This window comes from Folsomia candida, unplaced genomic scaffold (assembly GCF_002217175.1).
Source record: "Folsomia candida strain VU population unplaced genomic scaffold, ASM221717v1 Fcan01_Sc006, whole genome shotgun sequence".
Taxonomy (NCBI): Eukaryota; Metazoa; Arthropoda; class Collembola; order Entomobryomorpha; family Isotomidae; genus Folsomia; species Folsomia candida.
The window spans coordinates 706,546-729,660 of record NW_019091198.1 but is presented as its reverse complement, the minus strand read 5'-3'; the positions used below and the strand labels follow the sequence as shown (position 1 = coordinate 729,660).

Below are 23,115 nucleotides of genomic sequence, written 5' to 3'. Positions count from 1 at the left end.
TCTGCCTACCTACCTACACGCATGTATAATCCATCCATGTACCTGTGCACGGCCTAGAAGGTTTTGGAGAAGAAGCGAGCATCAATAAATTACATAAGGCATAAGCGGATTAAAATAAAAGCTATTTAAACAACCTAAAATATTGTGGGAATAAATGGGTAACACAAAATAGCTCGGGTTTCTTGAAAGAACGGTAAATTTGGTAACTTTGAAATGGTTTTCTCTTCAATAAGCAAGCTTCATTAAAATTATGCAGCAAATACATGGGAAACTAAAATAAGAAATTCTAGTAAATAAAATGAGGGTGTATCGTTATAGGTGTGCAATAATCTGGTGGATGATGGTGGTTGGTTGCATTCTCCTTTTACGCCTAATAGCAGAATTACATTACATTATTATTTCTCAAATATATAGCAACTTGAGGTAAATCATTTGATTTTAATTTCAGGGGAGCTCATTATTTATGCGGAACACAAGTGGCTGCATTGACCACCACCAATATCACTCCTTCTCGTGATACACTCTAATGTTGGCTCTTTCTTTGTAATGATTGCCGAGTGGTCCTTAAACCCAGGAAGGAAACCAACATAAACATTGTGGATTGGATCAGGTAGGGGGCTTAAATTTATCCAATTTTGTTTTTACCATGCAGCCGCCCCAAATCTAAAAAACCCTTCCCGAAAAGTTGTCCATTGTCCACACCGCGCGTGGTTCTTGATCAATCACTGGATCGCAAAAACTGTGAGACTTTTCCTAATTAATTAACGATGATGTTTGCTCCAATTCCCTTTATCGCTTTAATTAATGATGCAAAGCATACGAGAATTTGATCTAATTTATTAAGGGTTTGCTCTTGACTTGCCAAGTGTTTGACCATATTTTGATTATTAATTTTAAGATTATTATATTCCCCTCAATAATTGAATTCCCAAAACTCGACCGCAAAAATCTTGCTCATTATCCGGATGAACAAATGACTCTTGAGATGTGTACAACAAAAATTTGTATGTATTAGGTAGTAGAGCTCGAGCTATTAGTTATGATAATTCGAGAGTCCCTTCCTCATTTATTTTGGAGCTGGTTACTCAACTTCCTGCACAATAATGCACAATTCCTCTATTTTCCACCAGAATCCATCATTATTTGTCAAGTTGGTGAAGGAATAAGGAATACAAAGTGGTGAATGGCTCTTAAATCCACAACAGTCAGCCTCACCACGCCACGCAACACCACTTATATTTCATTGGTGGACTCATTCAACAACAATTAATTATTCCCATACTTGACTTTTAATTTTTGTTGGTTTCGAGTAGAATGTTGGAAACGGGATGAGATCAACCTCATTATTATTTATTTATTATGATGAGATTACTCGATTTCAGGATAAAATCAAACTATGCACACGCACACATTCATTTATTCATGATTTCATCAAACTTAAACGTTCTCATAGTTTATCTCAATTAGGAAAAACTTGTGAATAGAAGTAATAACAAAAAAAACCATCGTTTATACCGAGTTCAACTAACGCACTACTTGTCACAAAACGAGAAATATCTATTTAAAAGCATATGTAGCTTTGATAATACTGCATCCATCGATTACAGAATAAAGCTTACGACACAGGTCTTTATTGTGGTTAGCGTTTCTTTTCCACTCGGGGAAAGCATTGGCTGTCTGGCTGCAAAGCAAGAGTTAAAGTGAAACTGGGGGAGAAACCACAAAGGTGCACTTGGAAGAAAATGGATCGGACCCTCGAGATGATCATCAACAAGATATTGACTTCTTCTTTGGCCATCCTTTATTTCGTTTCTCTTCTAAAAGACAAGGAAACGACTGAATTTGACACGACTCAAGAAATGATTATGTTCTTCTTGGAGTAGCAGGATCGGGGAAAGTTGAGAAAATTCTTTGAGCAGAGAAAGAGAGAGATAAAGCATCTCAACTATAAATATTATGCATTATACATGTTGTATCTCTCTCTCTCTCTCTGTCTTGTTTCCAACTATGGCTACCAATCCCAGCCGGGCTAAGAGAGAGAAAGAATCCTCCTTGCGAATAAAATAGAATAAACTTTTGAACTTTCTCGTTTCCTTTCTCCACGACCACCACCACGACGAAGAAATACAGAGCGTAGATCTGTGCAGGACTCTGGTATAACGTTATATTGGCCAATGATGTGATGTGAGCTGATCCCATGTCATAAAGAGAAAACACAGACTGAGAGATGAAACTCAAGGTGCTCACTTTCCCGTAATATTGAAAGATTTATCAACCCTTTGATAGTTTCCATTACGTTTATTGAAAAACATGCTCATACCCATATCACGAAATGTTGTTCTCTTAGTTTTCCCATTTTATGTATTATTTCTTCCTTTTTTCTCATTCCGCATCCAACTCCACCACTTTATGGGATGGGATGACTTGTTCCATATTTCTCCCAGTTTTATTTTTATGGACAACTCCCTCTCACAATAAGTGAGAGTGCATGCTACATACATACATATGTACTCCATATGTATGTAGCTAGGCAGGCGGGAAGAAAGTAGAGAGCAAAAGACCAGAACCAGGTACATACAAATGCCTCTCCTCAAGGAGAGGAACCATGTAATAATGTGTGTGTCTCTGCCACTCTCTGCCCATGCATGCAGTCCCATTTCCCATCATGCACAAAGAACACTGAGCTAAAAGGTGGAAGAATTTGATACTTTTATCAACCAAATTGTCCTTCCATCTGAAAGAAGAATTGTCCATCCCCACAAATTATTTTTCTCTTTCCCAATATCTGACAAAGGTCGTCCGTCCATCCATATCCTTAATTACTACTCGGACATTCATTCATTTTTGATCTGGTCTCGAGCTCACTAACTTGATGGATGCGGAAGTGGTCCATTCAATCAGTGTCGTGCATCCTCCATGCCGCGTCGATTCTTGTAAACGCAATCTGTATTTGTCACATAGGAAATAATAATGCATTCTCCTGCATTCCATGCCTGCCTGTATTCTCCCCACAAAATAAAGTACGACTGGGAGCAAGGTTTTCTGTTACCATTTTTTTAAATTATTCAAATGGTCAGAATCCTCATATTTAAATTCAGGACTCGGAGTAAATAATAATCAGTTCCGCCCACCACTAGAGAAACAATCGTGCTGAAGATTTTGAACAAAACAATGTCATGTCAATGCATAGCTAACGGTAAAAGATCATAAACAGTTGGATGGACTCCTTCTTTTGACTCTGACAAGCATTATTTATCTGATAAATAGAATGAATAAACAAACTAAATTGCTTTATACCCAGAACAAAGCAAATCACCATTGTTCATTCATATTTTGTCTTTTTAACTCTGAAAAGTTCCAAGAAAAGGGAGGAAATGAGACAATTATCATAAAATGAATCTGCATACTGAACAAATACCTTGCATTGTAATAATCCAACCAAGGAAAAAAATACTTACTTCCAAATAATTCATATCCAAGTAAAATGCTTACTTTTTAGACGCATCCATCAATTTTCCACCTCGGAGAAAATCTACATGCTAAGTTGCGCAGGAGTAAAACAACGCTTGGAAAGAAAGACAATGGGTTGGCGTTCACACTCCTTGTTCCATAGAACTTGCTGGGTCGGTTAGTGTGTGGGCGTCGTGTTGTGCTTGGTGGCAGTTGCGCAAGGGAGGCAGGATTCGTACACAATTGTTATTCCGATGACAATGGGATGGCGAGAGACGTGAAGCCTTTGTTCCCACCAGATCCACGCCATGATTGGTTCCTGCGCCCAAATCTCTCCTCCCCCACCAACAACATAGTCTCTGCTGGTAAAATCCCTCTTAAAATCAGATCCACGAGATGAAAAGTGAATAATAGCGGTAAGACACTCGCCTGATAATGGTCTTGGCACCATTGTTGGGGACACAGGTCATGCGAAAATGTACTAATGTGTGAAAATCCATCACCTTGTAGAGATTCGCAATGCAACGACATCATAATAAAACTGAACACAAGCAAGTTCGTTGTTTGGGGAACAGTGCATCATGCAGACAAAGCTACAGCGTGAGATCCTCCCTATCCGTGAAAGTCATTCGAGTTACTCAGTTCAGTTCTACTCATGCGATTGAACAGTGAGCACATTTTAGTAACTACGCTGTGTATTTCAGTCACTGCATAGACGACTTGAGACTTATTATTCTATAGCAAAGAATGGGAAGAATTTCCTCGTTTTGTGTCCTTATCGTGGATAAGCAAATGATATATTACGGAAGATTTATTAAAACCAAGTTTACATAAATAAAGGGATACAAGTGAACCTGAATTTACATTAAACCGGGAAAAATACTGTCAATCAGTTTAATCAAAGTTTTAGTGAGGGGAGGAACATTGGAAACTTTAAGCCAAGGAAAAAGTTACGTTTTTTCAACGAGAATTATAATAATAATCATTGATCTTACAAGGTGAGAAAATTTTCCCTATTAACCCCATAAGCAAAGTAAGTTTGTCATTTTCATTTCATACGTTGGGAATAAGTGAGGAGACACAAATAGATTTATTACAATCAGTCAGTCACCAATAACGCACGTACATACTTATTGTAGCAAGACGACGAAAAAGAAACAAATAATGTTGTTTTGTGCCAGACAGAATGACAAGACGATGTTAGCAAGATATCAATTATTTTGTTTTCCAACTAACTTCTTCTGCAATCTCATCTTCTTCTTCTCGTGTCGTCAATATATTTTCCTACAATGAACCCACCAACCATCGTCACATGGAACATATAAAGTTGGCTCACAACTACCTATGTATGATTACAATCATTCTTTCTGTCCAACATGTTTTATTACGTCGTTTCCCTTGATTGAGCCATGGCAAGAGGACATTATTTTCTACATTTTGTACATTTTACGTAAAGTTTGAGGTGATTGAGTGAAAATGGGAATGTCTAAAGTGAAGACAATCACATGAATAACATGATTTTTCTTTCTTCTCTCTCTAATAAATTTCCGGGTCGAATTGTCTCCGTCGTCGTCGTCGTCGTCGTGATTGGATTTGGACGGAAAACTCAATTTCAGTAGTTTCTCTAACAAAGCTGAGTGAAGAAAGAATACAACTGTTTTGCAGACAAGGAGAATTAGATTACCGAAATGTTTTGCTCTCTCTTTCTCACTTTTTGTCTCTTCTCTAATGTAATGTCGGTGGTGGTGGTGGTAATTGTATTGTCACCGGGGTGAAATTGGTTGAGGGAGGGAGTGGGAGATTTTTTTAAGGATTTTGGTGGGTGGCTAATTAATGAGATTTCGGGAAGCAAGGGAGACAAACCATGCATTTTTTTTCTGGGGGCATTTTTCTTCCAACTTTTTGTCATTTTGTCCTGCCTTGTTGACTCCGTTTTGTATGGTATGGTTGGCATGTTGGCCTCTTAAATTCTTGGCTCTTCCTGTCATTCCCCACAAACAAAACCATTCTTTACAAACTCCTTTAAATACTTTAGATTTAGTTGCTTGGTGGGTTGAGATAATTGGGATTTTACTCGAGGAATTGTGTTCTCAAAAGTTGAATGTCTCTCTCATTTTGGTTTTCTTTGTCTGAATGGATCAGATTTTGCAAATTTCAATTCAACCTTAATCTTACTGTACAATGGATTTTGATTCAAATAATGGTATGGATGGAATGCCAACGTTTTCGTTATCTCGTAAACCACATTGTGATTAGCATTATCTTATTTTGCCTTTATATCTACATTGTATTTATTTGTTTCTTGGTGATGTCTACTTCCGGCTCTGTTCAATCTGATTCTTTGTGATTTCTGTTTGAAAGCAGACTTCATTTCTTCGTCTTGGATAGTCACATCAGAACCAAGTCATTGGCTTATTTTACCCTTCAACTCAACGTGGGGGGATATCTATGAGTGTATAATTTCTTCTACACAGTTGGGCTAGCTTAATTTAGTCCAGTCCAGTCCAGTAATGGAGATTCGACACAAAAATTATTAACATTTAGATTTCATTCATTCATTCATTGAAAACTTCTTTTGTGGTTTGAGACGCGCGGTGATAAATTAATAAATGTGGTTTGACTCCATATTGTCAATTACAAACTTGACTTGAAGATAGCACATGGTAGTACGAAAGTGGCTTTAAGATCTAAAAAACCTCTTGCCATTGCTCTCGCTAAAGAAGAAGAAGAATTAGAATCGCATTAGAATCATCAGACCTTCAACTTGCATCAGAACCCATCCATTCCATTCCTCCATGCAACAATTTCCAATCTTTGTGACTTCTTGCGCGAACTCCACGTTGCCTTTTAGTTTGCTTATTTAAAGTAAAGTAAGACGACGAAGAGTGCAAGACCGGCCGGCCCGGCGGTGGGATTATGTGCCAGTAGTCAACTACATAAATGAACTAACAAACGATTGCACAGATTGTTCTAAATGGATAATGGATTGGCGGCATGATCACAGAGGGTATTTTATACATATAGTGAAAAAAGGGCGAGTAGTTTCGCTTCTCTACTTGCTATTTAGAAAAAGAAAGAGGTTTCTACTCCTGCAACTACAATCCAATGTTTTGTTTTCCCCCGGACGGAACTCTAGAACCATTCTTCTTCTTTACTACTCTCTCAGAGATGAAGGATGGCTTGATGGCTGATCGAAAGCAGAAGCTAAAAAGCACTGGGAAAAAAATCAGGCTTCAATTTTAAAGATTTCTACATATTCATTCTTCCTAAAATGCATGCCTACTTATTACATGGCTCTATTATCGCACAATTTTGCCAAAGACAGATTTTACGGCATTTCATTTCTGCAGCAATTTGGTTCCACTCTGACCTACTTCATCCGCCTAATTAGCGACTCGTGGGATGGAGAGAGCTTAGCAACGTTTTTTACGTCGTTTTGTGACAATCCAGTCCAAATTGTGTAATGGGATTCTTATTAGATTTATGAAAATTATTCCGTATCTTCCTCCTCCTCCTTCTTCTCCTCCTCTGGGTGTACGTACGTACGTATATACCTTGTTGATTGTAATTTTGTAATGGGTAGCAGATGACTTGCAAATGCCGTAGTGAAATGGTTTCAAACTTGGTTTTTGTCTTTCCAGAAAGCAAACTTTTGTTGGCACATTAGTAGAAAATTGAAGTTAGTTAGGCAACATACACGATGTTGAAGTGAAGCCTTGTCCCACACCCACCTCCGAAGATCAAATCTGAGACGACGCTTGTCGTTCTGCTGTAGTGGAACTGCTCTCCATTCATTAGCCAGTTGGTCAAGAAAAACAATACATCATTTGAACTTTTACTAAATCCTCTCTATTACGGACTATTGGAATTGTGTGCAAGTATGTACCTCAGGGTCGCATTTTCATGTCGTAGGAAATGTGGGAAGGGATATGTATGGAAAGGATTTTACAGCTTGATGCTTTTTGGAAATCCATATGTGCATTATTCATTAGACTACTTGTTTCTCGTCCTCCTGCTCTAAGTGAGTGAAGGGGAATACTTTCCTCTATTTCTATTCTGGGCAATAAATAACCCAAGATTTGTTACAGAGTCCTTTTATTTCACTCAAAAAATGTAGAATAAATCCTTCAACGCTTTCTGTTCTGTGGAGGGAAAAGGTTTCTTGCTCTTGGTGGTTTTCCTCCTTCGACAAAATGCGATTGCTTATGGAAACAAGAACTTGAAATCTTCCACTCGCACTAAACTACTGTCTCAACTTTAGTAAATGATACATTTGTTGGGAAAGAGTTGAGGATGAGTTGGTTGGGTGGGTGGTGATGCAACAGTGCTCAAAGTGTTTTATATTTTATCAACCCTCGAGATTTAAAGTCCAATAAGTCGCTTTCTTTGTTTGGTTTTCTAGACTCGTGGGTGGTGAGAAAGGTTATCTGCTTTTTTATACGAGAGGTTTTGCTATGAAAAAGTTTCGTTACTTTGATTATGAGATGACTTTATTTTACTAAATTGTCATTATGATTTACTTCCAACAGTTGATTACTATGAACCAGGCTCTCAACAATGCCTATTCTAATAGCTGAAATAAGTATTCCATCCATTGTATTTTGGAAGCACTCTATTTTAGTTGGAATTTTCGTTTTCCGGATAAAACAAGGAGCATTAAGTGGATGAGGAGTCGGAGATCGGTTCCTTTTCTGTTTTGAGGGAAAGAATAATAAGAATGGAAAGGTCTGTTTTCCAGAACGGGCCGTATGCACTTTATCGCATCGTATCGGAAGATGTGGTACGAGCAAAGAGAACGGATTCATATCAGTTCACCACACTTATTCTATGAATCCAAGTAAATAAGAAAATATGAAACATAACGGAATGTAGGCTGATATGGTTTTCGGCTGCTTCCATTCCTTGGGGAAAGTTTGAGTTTAGCGTGAGTGAACTTGACAAGAAGAATTTCTAGAAACGGGAGCACTATTACTAAAACAAGTTGGCGATTTACCTCACACAATTCATGTATACAAAGTGCGTGCCTTTGGGTGTGAGGTTGATGCAGATGAGTCAATTCCTCCATTCAAATGCTTCGGTTTTGTATTCCAATTGTGTAAACCTTTTCTTTTGACTCTAAACTATTCTTTTTTCACTCTCTGCCCGAACCGACGTATGTATGCAAACCCTTCCCGACTTTTAAATTGATTGTTCTTTCCACGCTGGGTATCCATCTTTGGTTTCTGAGTCTCTTTAACATTCTGTACGTGCAACGAAATTTTTGCTAATTTGCAACCACATTGTTTCTCGGCATAGGTACGTAATTCCAACAATTCTAGAGTTTAATTTTCTTTGTTTAAATTTATAGCTGTTTTACATCCAGCTTGTCACACCCTATTCCAGACAACAATTCGTGTGGTTAGCTGTTCACCCTCCCTCCCTCCCTCCAGTTCCATTTTTGTCTTCATTTTATCCCGAAGGCATTGTGTGTGTGTGATTGTTAATGTGTTTTAGTTGAAACAAAGGCTGCCTAATGCACATGGTTTAGCTGGTTTCTTCTCCTAGAGCAGGGTAGAAGCAAGTCCACATTTCTACATTAGGTTCGAATTACGTTTCATGGATTTGTGTGTCTGGCTGGAGTACGAGGATGGCAAACAAGAAGGGCCCTTATATCCCTTCTTCTTCTTCTTATTCCTCCTGTGTCCCGTTCTTCTTCATTGTAAATAAAATAAATGAACAACAAACCCGACGACCAAGGAGGAGAAAAAGAATCCTTTGTGATGCGATGTGACGAGGACTTGGTCGGAGCGGAGTGAGGGGACCCTTATTTCTTCTTTCTTCTTTTCCACCATTACTCCTGGAGACATAAAGTGTAATAATAAAGGTTTTCTAGCCTGCCAAAGACCTTTCGGGGCGTGGGATGAGATCTGAGACAAAAGAGGAATAAACAAGGGCTGGTGTGCATATGTGTTTGTGTGTGAAAACAATTGTACTTCTTCGGTAGCACCCTTTTTACTCTCTCTCTCTCTCTTTCTTTCCCTCTTTATTTCTGGCAGGAGATCATTACTGACGGAGAAGAGACGGATATATTGAGAGCATGTTGTAAGTAGTTGTTGGTAAAGTGACCAAAAGTTATTGGTCTGGATACCACCACCACCAATGCCAGTAGGGAACATGTCATCTCTATCAGCCAAATATGAGTTGACATGAAATGCATACATGTCGTCAGTCGGAGGCGAGATTCGTTGTATTTTGTTCATCTCATTTCCTTCTTTCCTCGGAGAGACAACACCCAGCCCGAAAAAGAACAACCGTGTGTGATGGGATTGGATTCTTTCACAATAATAATGACAACTGCTCTTACTGCTTATAGATAGATACTTATTATTATGCTGGCGCATTTGTCAAGCCAATGGACGGAATTGAGTGCATGTGTGTGTGTCCGTACGTATTTTCTGTCCGGGTGTCGGAATTTGATGCATATTTTCTCCGACATCGATGACATAATTATCCTTGAGTAGTAGTTGGGGCTCCACCGAGACAGTCGACACGACATGACAAGGAGCCACCCAAGTTCACAATGGGATATGTTCGAACGACGAAATGACAATTAGTGCAGCGTTCGTACTTTTCATGCCATTTTGAAAGAGAGAAGAGCAAACTAAATAGGCAACTATTTTCCATTCTCCATGTTGTTATTCTTAATAATCATAAACATTCTGCTCGTCCATGTCTAGAAAATAATAAGAAAGACTTCTTGACTTAGCAAACTGTAACAACTACTCCATTTTCTTGCGTAATGTGCAATGCATGCTGCATCCAGTGGTGGTGGTGATGATGACGACGGTACACGTATAATGCGACGACGAGGAATGGATGGACGGACAGCAGCCATTCTCCTCGAGTGTTGTTTGATGATCCTCCCTGAATAAACAAGAAGAGTAAGAAAAGTGAAGAGATGGATGGATGAATAAATGGAAAGGATAAAGATAAAAGACGTCTCCTCTTGTTGGTGATATGTCTCTTCTTCTTTACTTTGTAGAGTTGCGGACCTTTTAAATAAAGTAGTCGAGAGTAGGCGAGTAAAGTGATCTCTTCTGTCTGGTGGTCGTCCTGTTTGGTTGTTGGTGACCAATAATAAGACAAGACCAATCAATGACAATAAGATGGGTCGGAGTAGCCAATGAAATCCACAAAAAACTCCTGCTGCTGCTTTCTCCTTTCATACTGCAAGTACATACAGAATTGGAGTAGTCGACCATTTCTTTATTCTCCGTTCTCCCATTAATTCCCATTATTTTCTGCTTTTGTCTGTGTCCAGTTTTGTTAGGGTTGACTGGTTGACTTCAATATAGTGGGCAATACTAAAATAAAGTACAACACTTGACTCGATTTATATCGATGCGACGACTTGTTTCGCTTTGTCGACTTTCTTATACGTATGGCGAAAATAAGCCGGTATTATTATTATACATGTACATACATTTATACATATGTATATATTACATCTTGTGACTGCAGCTCACCCCGCCCACATATATGCAAGAGTGTGAATATGTGTATATGCATGTATCAGTTATATATGGTCGTAGTATAGTAGTATCTATCACTGAATAAAATAACGAAACATTTGTACTTGACATTTGACATTGACAGAGCCAACCACTACCACACCATTCTACCGATGAGAAGAATTAATATTTATTATTCCCTCATTTTATTAGATCACCACACAGAGAGTTCGTATGCAATCAAATGAAAGGGTTGGGTGTGTAGTATGGCCTCTTGGGTCGTCGTCGTTGTCGTCGTCGTCGTGGTCGTCGTAATAGCTATCATAATAATCCCACTAAATTTTATTTTTGGAATGAAAAGCCATTGATATTGATTCAATTTAATGTAATTGTATATACGAGTGGTAAAAGAAAGCCTTTATAATAATGCCTCCTCCTAACTAGCAGTCACAGACGGAGTGTACTTTACACTCTATAAATGCATACACAGCCATTGAACAAACCTGGTCATAGTTTTTCTGTCTTCTTGTCTTCACAATTCTCGTTCTGCCAGAAAATGAACAAAAACACTGGGCTGGAAACGAGCTGTCAGAGAGGGTGACATGACACAGAGCAGACTCACTCACTCACTTATGTATGTACTTACTTATGTACGGACTCGGCCTCTACTTTTGTGTTTAGTTCACAGAAACTTAATGAAGTGAAGCAGAGCAGTTGCTGCTGCTGCACGGATTCTAAATCCTAAATCAGTAACTTTAAACGAATGTATCAGATTTGCTCATCTTTTTAAACACGCATACGAAAACGTGTTTCACATTCTCTGGTAAAATTTGCATTGTTGCTGATAAAAAAAGAAGTTGGCTTCAAAATCCTGTGGCTGGATCATTGGCCACGGCTGCTTCTTTGAGTAATGAATTGTCCATTCTCTTTTTAGTCGTCTTGAGATCAACTATGAGTATATTTTAATGTGCATCTTCTGACTGCGTAGGGTCAACGATCCTCTCTTTCTCTCTCTCTCTCTTTATTATTCTTTAATATCCTTTCTACAAAAAAGTCTCAATTTACTTGGGAGAGAAAGACCACTTGAAGAGCGGACAAAAAATTGAATATGAAATGAATTGATACAGCAGAAATCTTTAAGAGAGAGAGACGAGACACACGATAAAACAGGATAAAAACGTGGAGACTACTATGCCATCATCATCGCCATATCTTCTTCATTCTTCCGTCTATCCAAATCCTGTAACTATGAATAACACAACAACCAATGCACTTTTATAAAACTTTTATTGCAACGGCATAAAAAGACACAAGGAATGGAACATACAGTTATTCGATCTTACGTACGTTCTAGCTGAATGTGAGACACATTCTTTTTAGCTTATTATCAATGGACCACGAACAATGAATTGGTTCAATGTTTCTTAAAATGTGGACAATTCATAGTTATGTTAACTACAAAGTATTTCATGACCAGAAGCCGGTTGTGTGTGACATTAGAAAAAATTTTAAGCATGCATGTGTAGTTATTTTATCTCTGTCATACCTAATTTTATTCGTCTGCTCGACGACACTTGTGAGAAATGGACAGACGAAAAAATGTGGATTTTAGATTATTTTTACTTTTGAACTCAAAGCACACAGCACACAACATAATTATTATATGATGGTTGGATGCCTACTCGCGGTGATAAATAAAACGCGGTTGACTGACATTAATCCTCTGTGTGTGCATGCTTCTTTGATGCAGGAACGAACTATTTGTTTTTATTTCAACATTTGCAACAGGAGGCAACAAAATTATCTCTGCAAACTTGCTCGGGAATAAGAGTTTAATGCCAAAAGTGATAACGCCGTCCTCCATGTCCAGTCATACCAGCCCATAATTCTCTCTCGAAAGTTATTTGTTATTTGTAGGTTGCAAAACCACCATGAGTAAACAGTGTTTCACTTTATAATGCATGCACATAAATAATAATGGTCTCTAAAATTAGCTATATGTCAGTTCCGTGCTTGGAGAAAATGGCTTCAAATATATAAACGTCCTGCTTCACAATGAGACTCAACAAAAGAATTTGTCACCAGTTGCTACATCATCATCATCGATGAGGACGAGGATCGTCCATCCTGAATCTCCTGCCCCAGCGCCCCCATTCATCCATCACAATAGAAAACCAAAGAAAAGATCGGAAATCTCAGAGTTATTTAGCATCCCAAACCTATATACCACTCTCCCAAACGTTCCTACTTTATTGTGACTCGGGTATCATACCCAACTGGAAATAGTTGTCGTCCAAAATGCGATTTGTGTTTGTTGGACTTGTGCCTGGAGAAGGAGAGAAAGCATGGAACGGAGAGCCCATCGTTATTTATTGTTTATGGTCTATTGACTCTTCAACATTGCTTTCTCCTGAATAAAATGGAGAGAATAATGGAACTAGTTGTGAATAATGCCTCTCACGTTTCAATTCCATCGTCCTCACGACGACGACGACGACAACGACAACGACAAGTAGTAGAGTTCAATTGGTTTGAATGGTTTATTCAAAAATCTATTGATACTTTCTCTTCATTGATGCATATGTAGGTAGATACATATACTTACCTCGTATATGCATACGTATGCATCCATGCACACGATATGATGAACCTGACTTGGAATAATTTCCTGAACGAGAGAAAGCCGTGTACAATAGTATTAGAATAAAGGTAGATTTAATGTATCACCACATCTGACGTGGCGAGTTCCCCTCTGTCTGTTTTGTTTGCATTGTGCCCGATCTTGAGAGAGTGAGCCATCAATACGCGCATATAAATACTGACCTGACCTCGTCGTTCCATTATTATTAAACAACAACACGGATCTCTCTGGTCGAAAGTTCTTTCTTTCTTTTTCTCACTTTTATTGGGTGTCTTTCCTTCCTGCACAAGGAAATATTTATTTATTGGCTCAACACAACACAATGCCCACGGACCCAGTCGCCCACTTACTTTTATTTACTTGTCTTCCGATCATTTGCTCTCAGTCATCGTGGGGAAGGAATAAGTGGCCAATTCTCAGCCTCCTTCCTCTCGACAACAATAAATAAACTCTCTCAGAGGCTGCTTTCTCCGCCCGGGTGGCTACTTCTTACTCGAACACCACCACTGCCAAACTCACACAATGGAGATGAGTGAGTGAAAGGTGGCTGATCGTTTATTTCCAGTTGTTGCCTCGCTTTTTTACGTCCCAACGGCAACACTCTTACACAACTAACAAGAACTCGCCCCCATTGTGTGCACGGACTGAATGCCACAATGGACCAACATTTTTCCAGATTTAACAATTTTGCACAGCCACGGATTGAGTGGAGAGGATGGAGTTTCAGCATTTTTATTTTTATTATTATTCCCGACATCCTCTGCTTTTCATCCCTTGGTGAAATATGATAGCAATAAATAAAATATTATCATTTGTAAATTTGTAACATCTTCAGAATTCTTTTGTTCTCTTCGTTCCTGGCAACGTGCAGCGCTTATAGTTTCGACCATAAATTGTGCTGAATTGGCCGGTCCACTATTCTAAATTGTTAATCGATCAGATGAATAGAGAAAGAGATGGAAGATAAATATAAAAGGAGAAAGCATTACCATTAAATATTACGACTTTTATTCTTGACGCTGATGATAAGTCGCAGTTATTTGCTGCATTTTTGTGCATGTGTGTGTCTGCTGATATAGAAATTGGGCTTCTGAAATTCCCGATCCAATACGTAACTTGTTTTTACTGCATATGTGTCTTGCGGAAAAATGACAATTTATCTCATTTGGGATAAAACTTGTAAAAATTTTTCCATAATGAAAACGTTAGCGGGATTATTTTTTCCGTACATGTTGTATTTTCCTTTCTCCACTTTCTCCCTAGAAAAAATGGTTTGCTTCGGAATTTCTACTTTGCATTTCTAGCTGAAACCCTTTTGCTATTTCAAATTCACTTTTCTCTGTCAAACAGGCTTGAAAGGATGGATGTATGGATGGATGGATGCCTACTCGCCGAATTCATCTCCGTAATATTATATCACGGAGAAAAACATAGTAGTCTTCATCATCGGTCAGAAAAGAAGGAAAAAACTTTCTCCTTTGGCAAAAGGGAATTTATTTCCAAAAAATCTTTCATTTATTTATTCCTTCAGTTGTGGTGGGTTTTTATCCAGGTCTTTCAATTATTTATTTACAAAACAAAATAAGAGAAAACTTTCTCTGGTCAGCCCAACTTCCTTTCTTGACATTGAAAGAATTCATTGGACCATGTAAAGCAAAGTATCTTCTCCTCTCCTCGGGCTATCTCCTCCTCAAGAAGAAGACTTGAATGTGGAAATGGGAAAAACTTTGTCCACTGTCTCTTCTTCATTTATTCTTCCTCGCCTTCTTCCCTTTAATGAATTGAATTTTGAAAAAAGTTGTCCCATTACTTGACGAATGCTGCATCATTCATTCACGATTTCTTTAGTTTAGTCAAGTTTGTTTCCTAGTTATTTAGTAGTCCTCGGCAAATGAGTGTGGAAAAAAGGATTACATTTACTTGTTGGAGTGGAAAAGTGACAAAAAGTTTTGTCAATTATTTGAACCACGCACACCAAAACCCCTCAACATGTCCCCCTCTCTGACCTGGAGTTTTGTTGTGAAAGGTTTTGAATTAAAAACCAGCCTGCAAACTATCTAAGTATGTAGATAGTAAATACTTAAGAAAAAAGTATTTTTCTTCAGTCCGTGATGGATTCGCTCCAAGCTAAAGACTCGTTTGTAGGAAATTTAATTATTTATTCATGTTGATGTTTTGTGGTGAGTAGTTAGTTAGTAGGTTGACGTCAGAAAGCGACACTAACACAATGGGGGAAATGCTCCCGTAAGTAAAAAGTGTTGGTTGCGTTGTTTAAAAAAGTTTAGTCGTTCATCTTCTCGCTACGTCCGTTTTATTTTAGTATATGTTTAATGCTGAGTGGCTGCATTCTATTCTATTCTCGTCCTTGTTTTTGTGGTGTTGTTTCCTATCCATTCATCCATTGGAGCAGAGCAACGTTATTGTAGTCTGCCGAGAATAATTTGAGAGAGAGAGAGAAAGATCGCAATTTGGCACGGGGTCAAAAAGAGCCAAGTGCCAATTTGTAGGACAGCTTTTGTTCTCCACTCCCTCAAACCCATCTCCATTGGCTGCTTGGGGGCTAATGAGAGCCTGGCAGAACAATGGGATGACGACTCGTTTCAACCAATCCAGCCCAGTCTCTAGAGAGCAGAGTCACAGGAGATGAGAAGAAAGGGTGTACAACAGCCATAGATTTTTGTACGTAAAAAAAGTAATTGTGTAGAGCACGATCCCAAATTTGGAAGTATTTTTTTTAAATATTCGCCTCTCCAATAAAAAAAACTGTGAGAGAGGCGAGAAGGGAAAACACTTTTTGAACTGGTGGTTAAAATTTTTATTTGCCACTGAATAATCGACGCCATGGCCCATTAAATACTAGTTCATTTGCCAGTGGTTCATCTCAACCCGTGTAAAGTCACTATAATAATCATTACGCGAAACTAAACTGAAATTTTTACTACCAGTCTGCTCGAGCCGGGTGTTTTGGCCTAAATTGCCCATTGTCGTAGTCATAAATCAGGAGAAATTTCATACATTGTCTGTCACAAGTTAATAATGATTTCTGAGCTAGAATGATAAGAAGAAGGAGCTGTTGTGTCGCCTACCGTGTTGCAAATAGGCGCATTTCGTTTGTACTTATGTAAGTTATGGAACGTCGTTTTATACGGAGTAGAGCTTGAGTATAATAATAATTGTAGTGTCGTGTTTTCTTCACCTCATCTCCTGCGAAGTATTAAAAAAAAGTATAAAAAGTAGTACGCCATGCATCCCATCCATCCACGCCATGCGGCACGGATGAGTTCCAGATCATAATAATGACAAAATCTCACACTTGTGGGTATATATATGGGCCCATTATTTCATTATTATTGCGCCACTATTACTGACATAATGCACATCTAAAAACCGACATGTTCATACTTGGGATACAAAATCACGCTTGCTATTCTTGTCCGTCTTTTGGCAATAGACGATTTTGACTCGGAGACGAGTGTGGAGACTTATTTTTCATCTTTATACTCTGTTTGGATCATCTCTTTGTTTTTATAGGATGATATAACTCTTTGTGTTATGGACTCATACGTACGATTCATAGAATTTCTTTCAAACTCTTAGAAAAGCTGGAAATGTAATTACCCTCGTTTTGAATGAACTCCAATTTTTTTAAACATTTTTTTCATATATTCTGGTTCGCTGAGCTTACACCATTCTACTTCTCATCATCCTCATCATAATCGTAGCAGGATTAGACAGCAGTTGGGGTTGGCTTTCAGTTGTCATAATTTTTCGCAGTAGTCGGAGTCATTGAAGACAATTTCCGACTATAAAGATGATAATGAAGAAGCTTCTCATATTTTGCACGGTGCGTGTCATCCTTCCTTAAATTTCCCATCAATCAGCTCTCTCGCCTCTGCTAATCTTTATTCTCATCCTGTTCGCCCTATTTAATCTCGGCTGCACCACAACTCCTACTCACCTCTATTCGATCAAATAATGAATCTTGTGCCAATTATTCATTTCTCGTCTCCCGACGCTCAACTGTCACACGACGATTTGTAAAACAAAATACTATACTTTATCCTTTAAGAAATTGCGTGTTGCCAGCAAATATGAACATATAAATTCTTGGCCTGCTTTGTTGTTCTCCCACTGAGCGTACCATTTCCCAAGTCAAGCCCAAGATTAAACATTCCCCGTAATGTTTGCGTTTAGTCTACAAGGATAAAATAGGAGCGAATTGTGTGATTCATTTTTTGGTGCAGATTTTGTTCTGCATGAAATTTATGCCACCAACCAATACATAAAGTGCAAATAATAAAAGCACTCTTCATCATCTTCTTCGGAGTGACCTGGGGTTGGTTGGTTATTTCCATTCCCAGTTTTCTAATGGAAATGAAGACATAAAATAAAGTAAGCTGTTGAATGATTTTGACCAGAAGGGTTGAATTTGCATTTGCAAAATAATGCTTTCTACATGTCGTATGGACTATTTTATTTTTTCGTCTCTACTCACTGCTGCGGTGCCTCGCTAAAATCCTGAGCTCCTTATTCAATCATTTTAATAACAGAGTTATATTTATTATGCTACACACACACGCAGAGATGAACTATAAGAGTACATTGTTACTTTACGGCTTAACTTTGTGACGTTAACGTTCTAAAAAGAAATCTGCATCGTATCATTCACTCTCAAAAAATAAAAAAATGTGGATCTGTTATTCTGTAACACAAAGAGTTTTTGTGCCATATTCGTTTAAAAATGAGAATTTTTTATTTTTCACTTTGCACCAACATGGTACATACATACATATGTACATAAGAACGTATCGAGTAGAATAATGTATACGTGTACGACGACGACGACGACGACCCGAAGAGGTTACATTTTTCTCTTCATAATTGTTTTTCATGTGATTCAACCAGATCCTCCGATCACTTATAAGATACAGATAAGCATTTTATTATATTATATATCGTTCTTCTTCTGCGTTCTGGCTTCATTGTGAAAGGGTGATTATTCATGGCCACGACGATAACCATATCACTGATAATCAGTGGCTGAGCATCAGAGTTAGGCTACGCCACATAAATATATCTTCAGTACGTGTGTATGTACATATGTTAATTCCATTACTACTTGAATTAGTAATAACGAGATGATGGTCATCATTTATTATAATGTTTAGAAATAACTATTCACACAGAGCGAGCAACATTATTGGCATCAAGAAATAAAATGTTGAGAAAGCAGCAGCAGCAGCAGAAAGAAGTCACCATATTGAAGAGTTGTGACCTCTCAGGGACGAAATTATTCCATTCCGCTCAATTAATAAATTATTATTTTTGTTAGGCCATCACGGTCCATCAATCAATTTTGTGTTTGCTTTATGGCTGCAGTTGTACCTTGACGTTCTCCTTATTCTCTCATACAATTAACAGGAGGAGGAGTAGGAGACGATGGCCTACTGTTGTTGGTGAAGAAATTAGTTTATCATAATTCAAATCGTGATTAAGTGGAGAGGAGATGTCATCTCTGCTGACCTGTGTTGCGGAGATGATGTTTTCGTAGTAAGAAGGATATTATTATGAGTAAGCAAAAGAAGAAGGCGAGGAGCTCCTCGTCGGTTTTTAGTTTTATTCAACAGAGAGGTATAGTAGTAGTAGTCGTAGTATGAACCAACAACTAATGGATGAAGGAGGAGGAGGAGGAGGATGGAGAACGATTGGAACTTTTAATTGCAAGAATATGTTTGTAATAATAATACAAAAGTTCAAAAGATGGGTCAACGAGAGTGGAAATGTTTCGAACACTTGTGGGAATCAATAACTTTTTGACTGACTGAGTTAGATTTCACTAGATTCTTAAATTCACATGCATGCACGCCGCATGTGTGGCAATAAAATTGTGAAGGAATATTGGAATTGAGAAATTCGAAAGGGGATAAGAAACATAACCCTGACGTGCATTTTATACGTGTATGCGTACCTATTAAAGGACTACTATACCCCATTATCGCTTTAGGGGGACGATGTGAGCGGATGGATGGATGGGAAATATATTATTATTCGGCGGATGATTATTATTCTTATCGCTTGAGACACTTGTTACTTTAATTGAATAATTATATTGGTGGCTGCGAGGTTCTTTTTATTTCTGTCTGTGGTTTGGGATGGCTGGTCAGAATTATAAGGCGAATTGGTGGTAAAGTCGGGCTGACATTTTGTATGATGGCTTCGAGGGCATGAATGACTTACATATGACACAATTTGACTATTTGATAAGAAGAAGAAGAGTTCGAGGAGCCGAGGAGGAGGGACAATTAACACAGAGTCCAGTGTTCATAGTTCTTCTTCTTTGGTTGGATTCATCATGATTTCAAACTTTATTTATTATGTTTTTAACTCTTATTGCCACACACATTGGATGAGTTATACGTGCCCGACATTGTGGAGCCCCTCGCCTTGAAATATCCTCCATTATCTCTCTTTTAAGAAAAATGTATTGATGAATAATCAATTTAGGCCTTTCATCATCATCTCCTTCTCCGCATGTTCGTCTGCCCACCAACACCACAAATATACTACTTGACATAATATGCAACCTACCAGCAAGCATGGCCTGTTAATTGCCGTCATTTTATTAACTTTTGCTTACTCTGTGCTCTTGTTGTAGCACGATGCTATCTATCATAATAGATATCTACATACTTAAAATGTAACAAGATTGATGCAAAATTTACAAATTATTACTCCAACATCTTAATTATCCAGACAACTCCACTTCTTCTCCTTATTGACCCTGACAAACCATTGTTTTTTTATTTTCCAGAAAAGAAAACCCAAAATGAGTTCCAAGAGAAAGTCGCCTCCGAATAAGTTGGAGGAAAGTGCAAACACTACGCTGGAAGAAGCCGGTCTCACAGTCGTTGCCCTTCGTGGTGACCACCTCTCATCCAAAGATCTTGGTGCCCACTCTGGCGATGAGAGTGGAGAAGAATGTTCTGAAGATGAAGTCGGTGGTGGTGCACATCCAATGGTCCCACCCCGAAAATCAACCAAGTACCCAGAATCACCCACCTTCCGCGAGAACCTTCACGAGGCGACGGTACGAGCAGCATCAGCCTCCCTGCAAGCATCCTCCACGCTAATGGAGACCAGTGGCGATGATGAAGAACTCTCCGAGTTGGGTTCCTTCTGCTCAAGAAACAACTCGGAAGATGAGGAAATGCCAACCAAGCAACAATTGCAACAAAGAGCCAACGGCCGTGCATCAAAACCTCGTTCCAACAATCACAACAACAATAACAACAACAATAATAATAACAACAATTCTTATGGAAGCGATTCAAAATCTAAGAAATCAATGGATGACGTACTCCGGAAATTGAACTCGAGAGTGGGTACTGGTTCTTCCAACGGAGAAGCCCTTCATCAGCAGCAGCAGCCACCACAGCATCGCCATTCTCATCCTCATCATCAACAGCAGCAGCATCACCCCCAACTTTCCCCAGGGTTACATGTGGACAACAACAGGTAATGTATTCAACTCTGTATCAGCTTCCATTGTCATATTCACTCCACGGCATCTCTTCTTCGTCAGGCGGAATGAGGGATAACAATGAATATAATTTCGAGTCAAATTAGATTTGTCACTTCATAGCGAAATCGAATTATCGCTCGTTTCCCACTGGTCGTCTGACCTTCTATCGCAGCTAGTTTCACAATTTACTTCTGAACAAAGGCACATTGTCCGTCGTCCCTGCATGGCGTTGCTGCCACGAGAACTACACATATATTTAATTTCATGAACCAGATATGCTATAAATAATGCATCTACCATCTCTGTGTTCATCACCAGAATCAGAATGGGATCAGCATTCAATGTCCACAATTTGTACAGATGATGCAGACCCCACTGACTAAACTATATGACTAACTAACCCACCACCACCAACCTTCGTACGCTAAATAACTGCGCCTTTCCTTTGAGGTGACCGAAAGATAAACATTCGCATCTGTTTGAATTTTTGGAGATTTTACAGGTCCCCTTGTCTTCAGTCTGTCTGCCAGTATAGCATTATTGCATCTCCTCATATTATGCAACCATGCTTGACTGACACACCTGAGCCATCTTGTACGTATTCCTCATTCTTATGCAATTTTTTCCCTCTTCTCTACAGCATACCTGGACTTGCTCCACTCGTCGGGGGGGACGAGTCAATCTTGGACAATGAGCAGAAACTTACCGCCATGATTGCACAATTGCAGAAACTTAGAGAGCAGATTTTCAGCGGTAACAAAGTACCCGGGACGCTTCCAAGTCCACCTCAGCATCAGCAACAGCAGCAAAGTCAGCAGCAGCAGCAGCAGGAACATCACAATTCATCATCATCAAAGGTAAGAAAGATGCAATGAAATCTCTTTCGTTTTCATTTTCCTGTGTTATGTTGATGACAACTGGAATTAAAGGATAAATTAGAGCGATGCTGCCAACACACGCTGGCAGACGCTGTCTGTCCCAGCTTAAAATTTGATTGGTAACCGAGAATTGTATTGAAAACTTTTGTGTCACGGTGTAGACGTTCATGTGGGAACGTAGTAGTTCAGATCTTGCATATCATTCTTAGTTTTTACTATCACTTTTGTGACTAGTAGTGGTTGTGGGATTTGTAGCCGTAGTGTTGTGAGATGCATACGAAGATGAGATGACAAGGAGATAGATACAACAAAAATATGAAAAACATGTTCTCCGCACTTGTGGAAATCACGCTTGAACTTCTTCATCTGACAAGCAATAAAGTCGAGTCTGTCTCTCTATTTTTAAATTCGATTCTCTCAATGCAATTTTTAAACAGAAAACTCGAGGTTTTCAACGTCAACAATTTCACCCAATTGTTTTTTGTATTAACAATCCTCCTCTTCTGTGTGAGTGTGTGTCTGTGATAAAGAAAGGCAGGAGATTATTTCGAGTTGTATGTAAACCGGAGGATAATATCATAAAGCATATACAATGCTACCCCATTTTATTTTAATTTTAGATTTCTGGCGTCAAAAAGTATGAAACAGCGAGGTTGGTTCGTGTCGGCTTCCTTCCGTTCCGTGAAAATTATGAGAATGTATCATATCTCATCTCGACATTTCTTGGGATAAATGGGATTTTTCTCTCTCTCTCATTTCTCTAGTGTTCCGGGTTTCCTTTATTTTTCAGATTTTATTTAGAACCGGAATCAGAATTGCTTCAAGAATTTTTATGATTGAGAGAGAGGCAGCTGTTGTTGCCTCATCCTCAGCAAATGTACTACAGAGGACGGCAACTTCTTGGGTGACAAACCCAAATTTTATGAAATACGCATGCATACTACTATTACTACACACACACACGCATCCACACAAATAGTCACCACCTGATCATTCATGTTTCCAAATCAAACATGTATTCTTGGACCATTTATCAGGTTCACTGGGACGGAGAATAATCTCCCGACACTTGTGTCATTTGCGCCACTATTTGTTTTTCTTCTCTCTCTCTCTCTCTCCTTCATCCACTCTTGA

The 23,115-nt window shown here is 38.7% G+C and overlaps 1 protein-coding gene across 1 annotated transcript in view; it reads left to right on the top strand.

Moving 5' to 3' along the window:
• Positions 1 to 636: 636 nt before the first annotated feature.
• Positions 637 to 23,115, top strand: part of LOC110850875 (transcription factor SOX-6) — a 44,997-nt gene continuing 22,518 nt past the window's right edge. Inside the window, exons 1-3 of the mRNA XM_035852967.1 lie at positions 637 to 741; positions 20,393 to 21,096; positions 21,744 to 21,960. Of these exons, the coding sequence (XP_035708860.1) occupies positions 20,408 to 21,096; positions 21,744 to 21,960 (906 nt within the window). The 5' untranslated portion in view covers positions 637 to 741; positions 20,393 to 20,407. The remainder of the gene's footprint in view (positions 742 to 20,392; positions 21,097 to 21,743; positions 21,961 to 23,115) is intronic.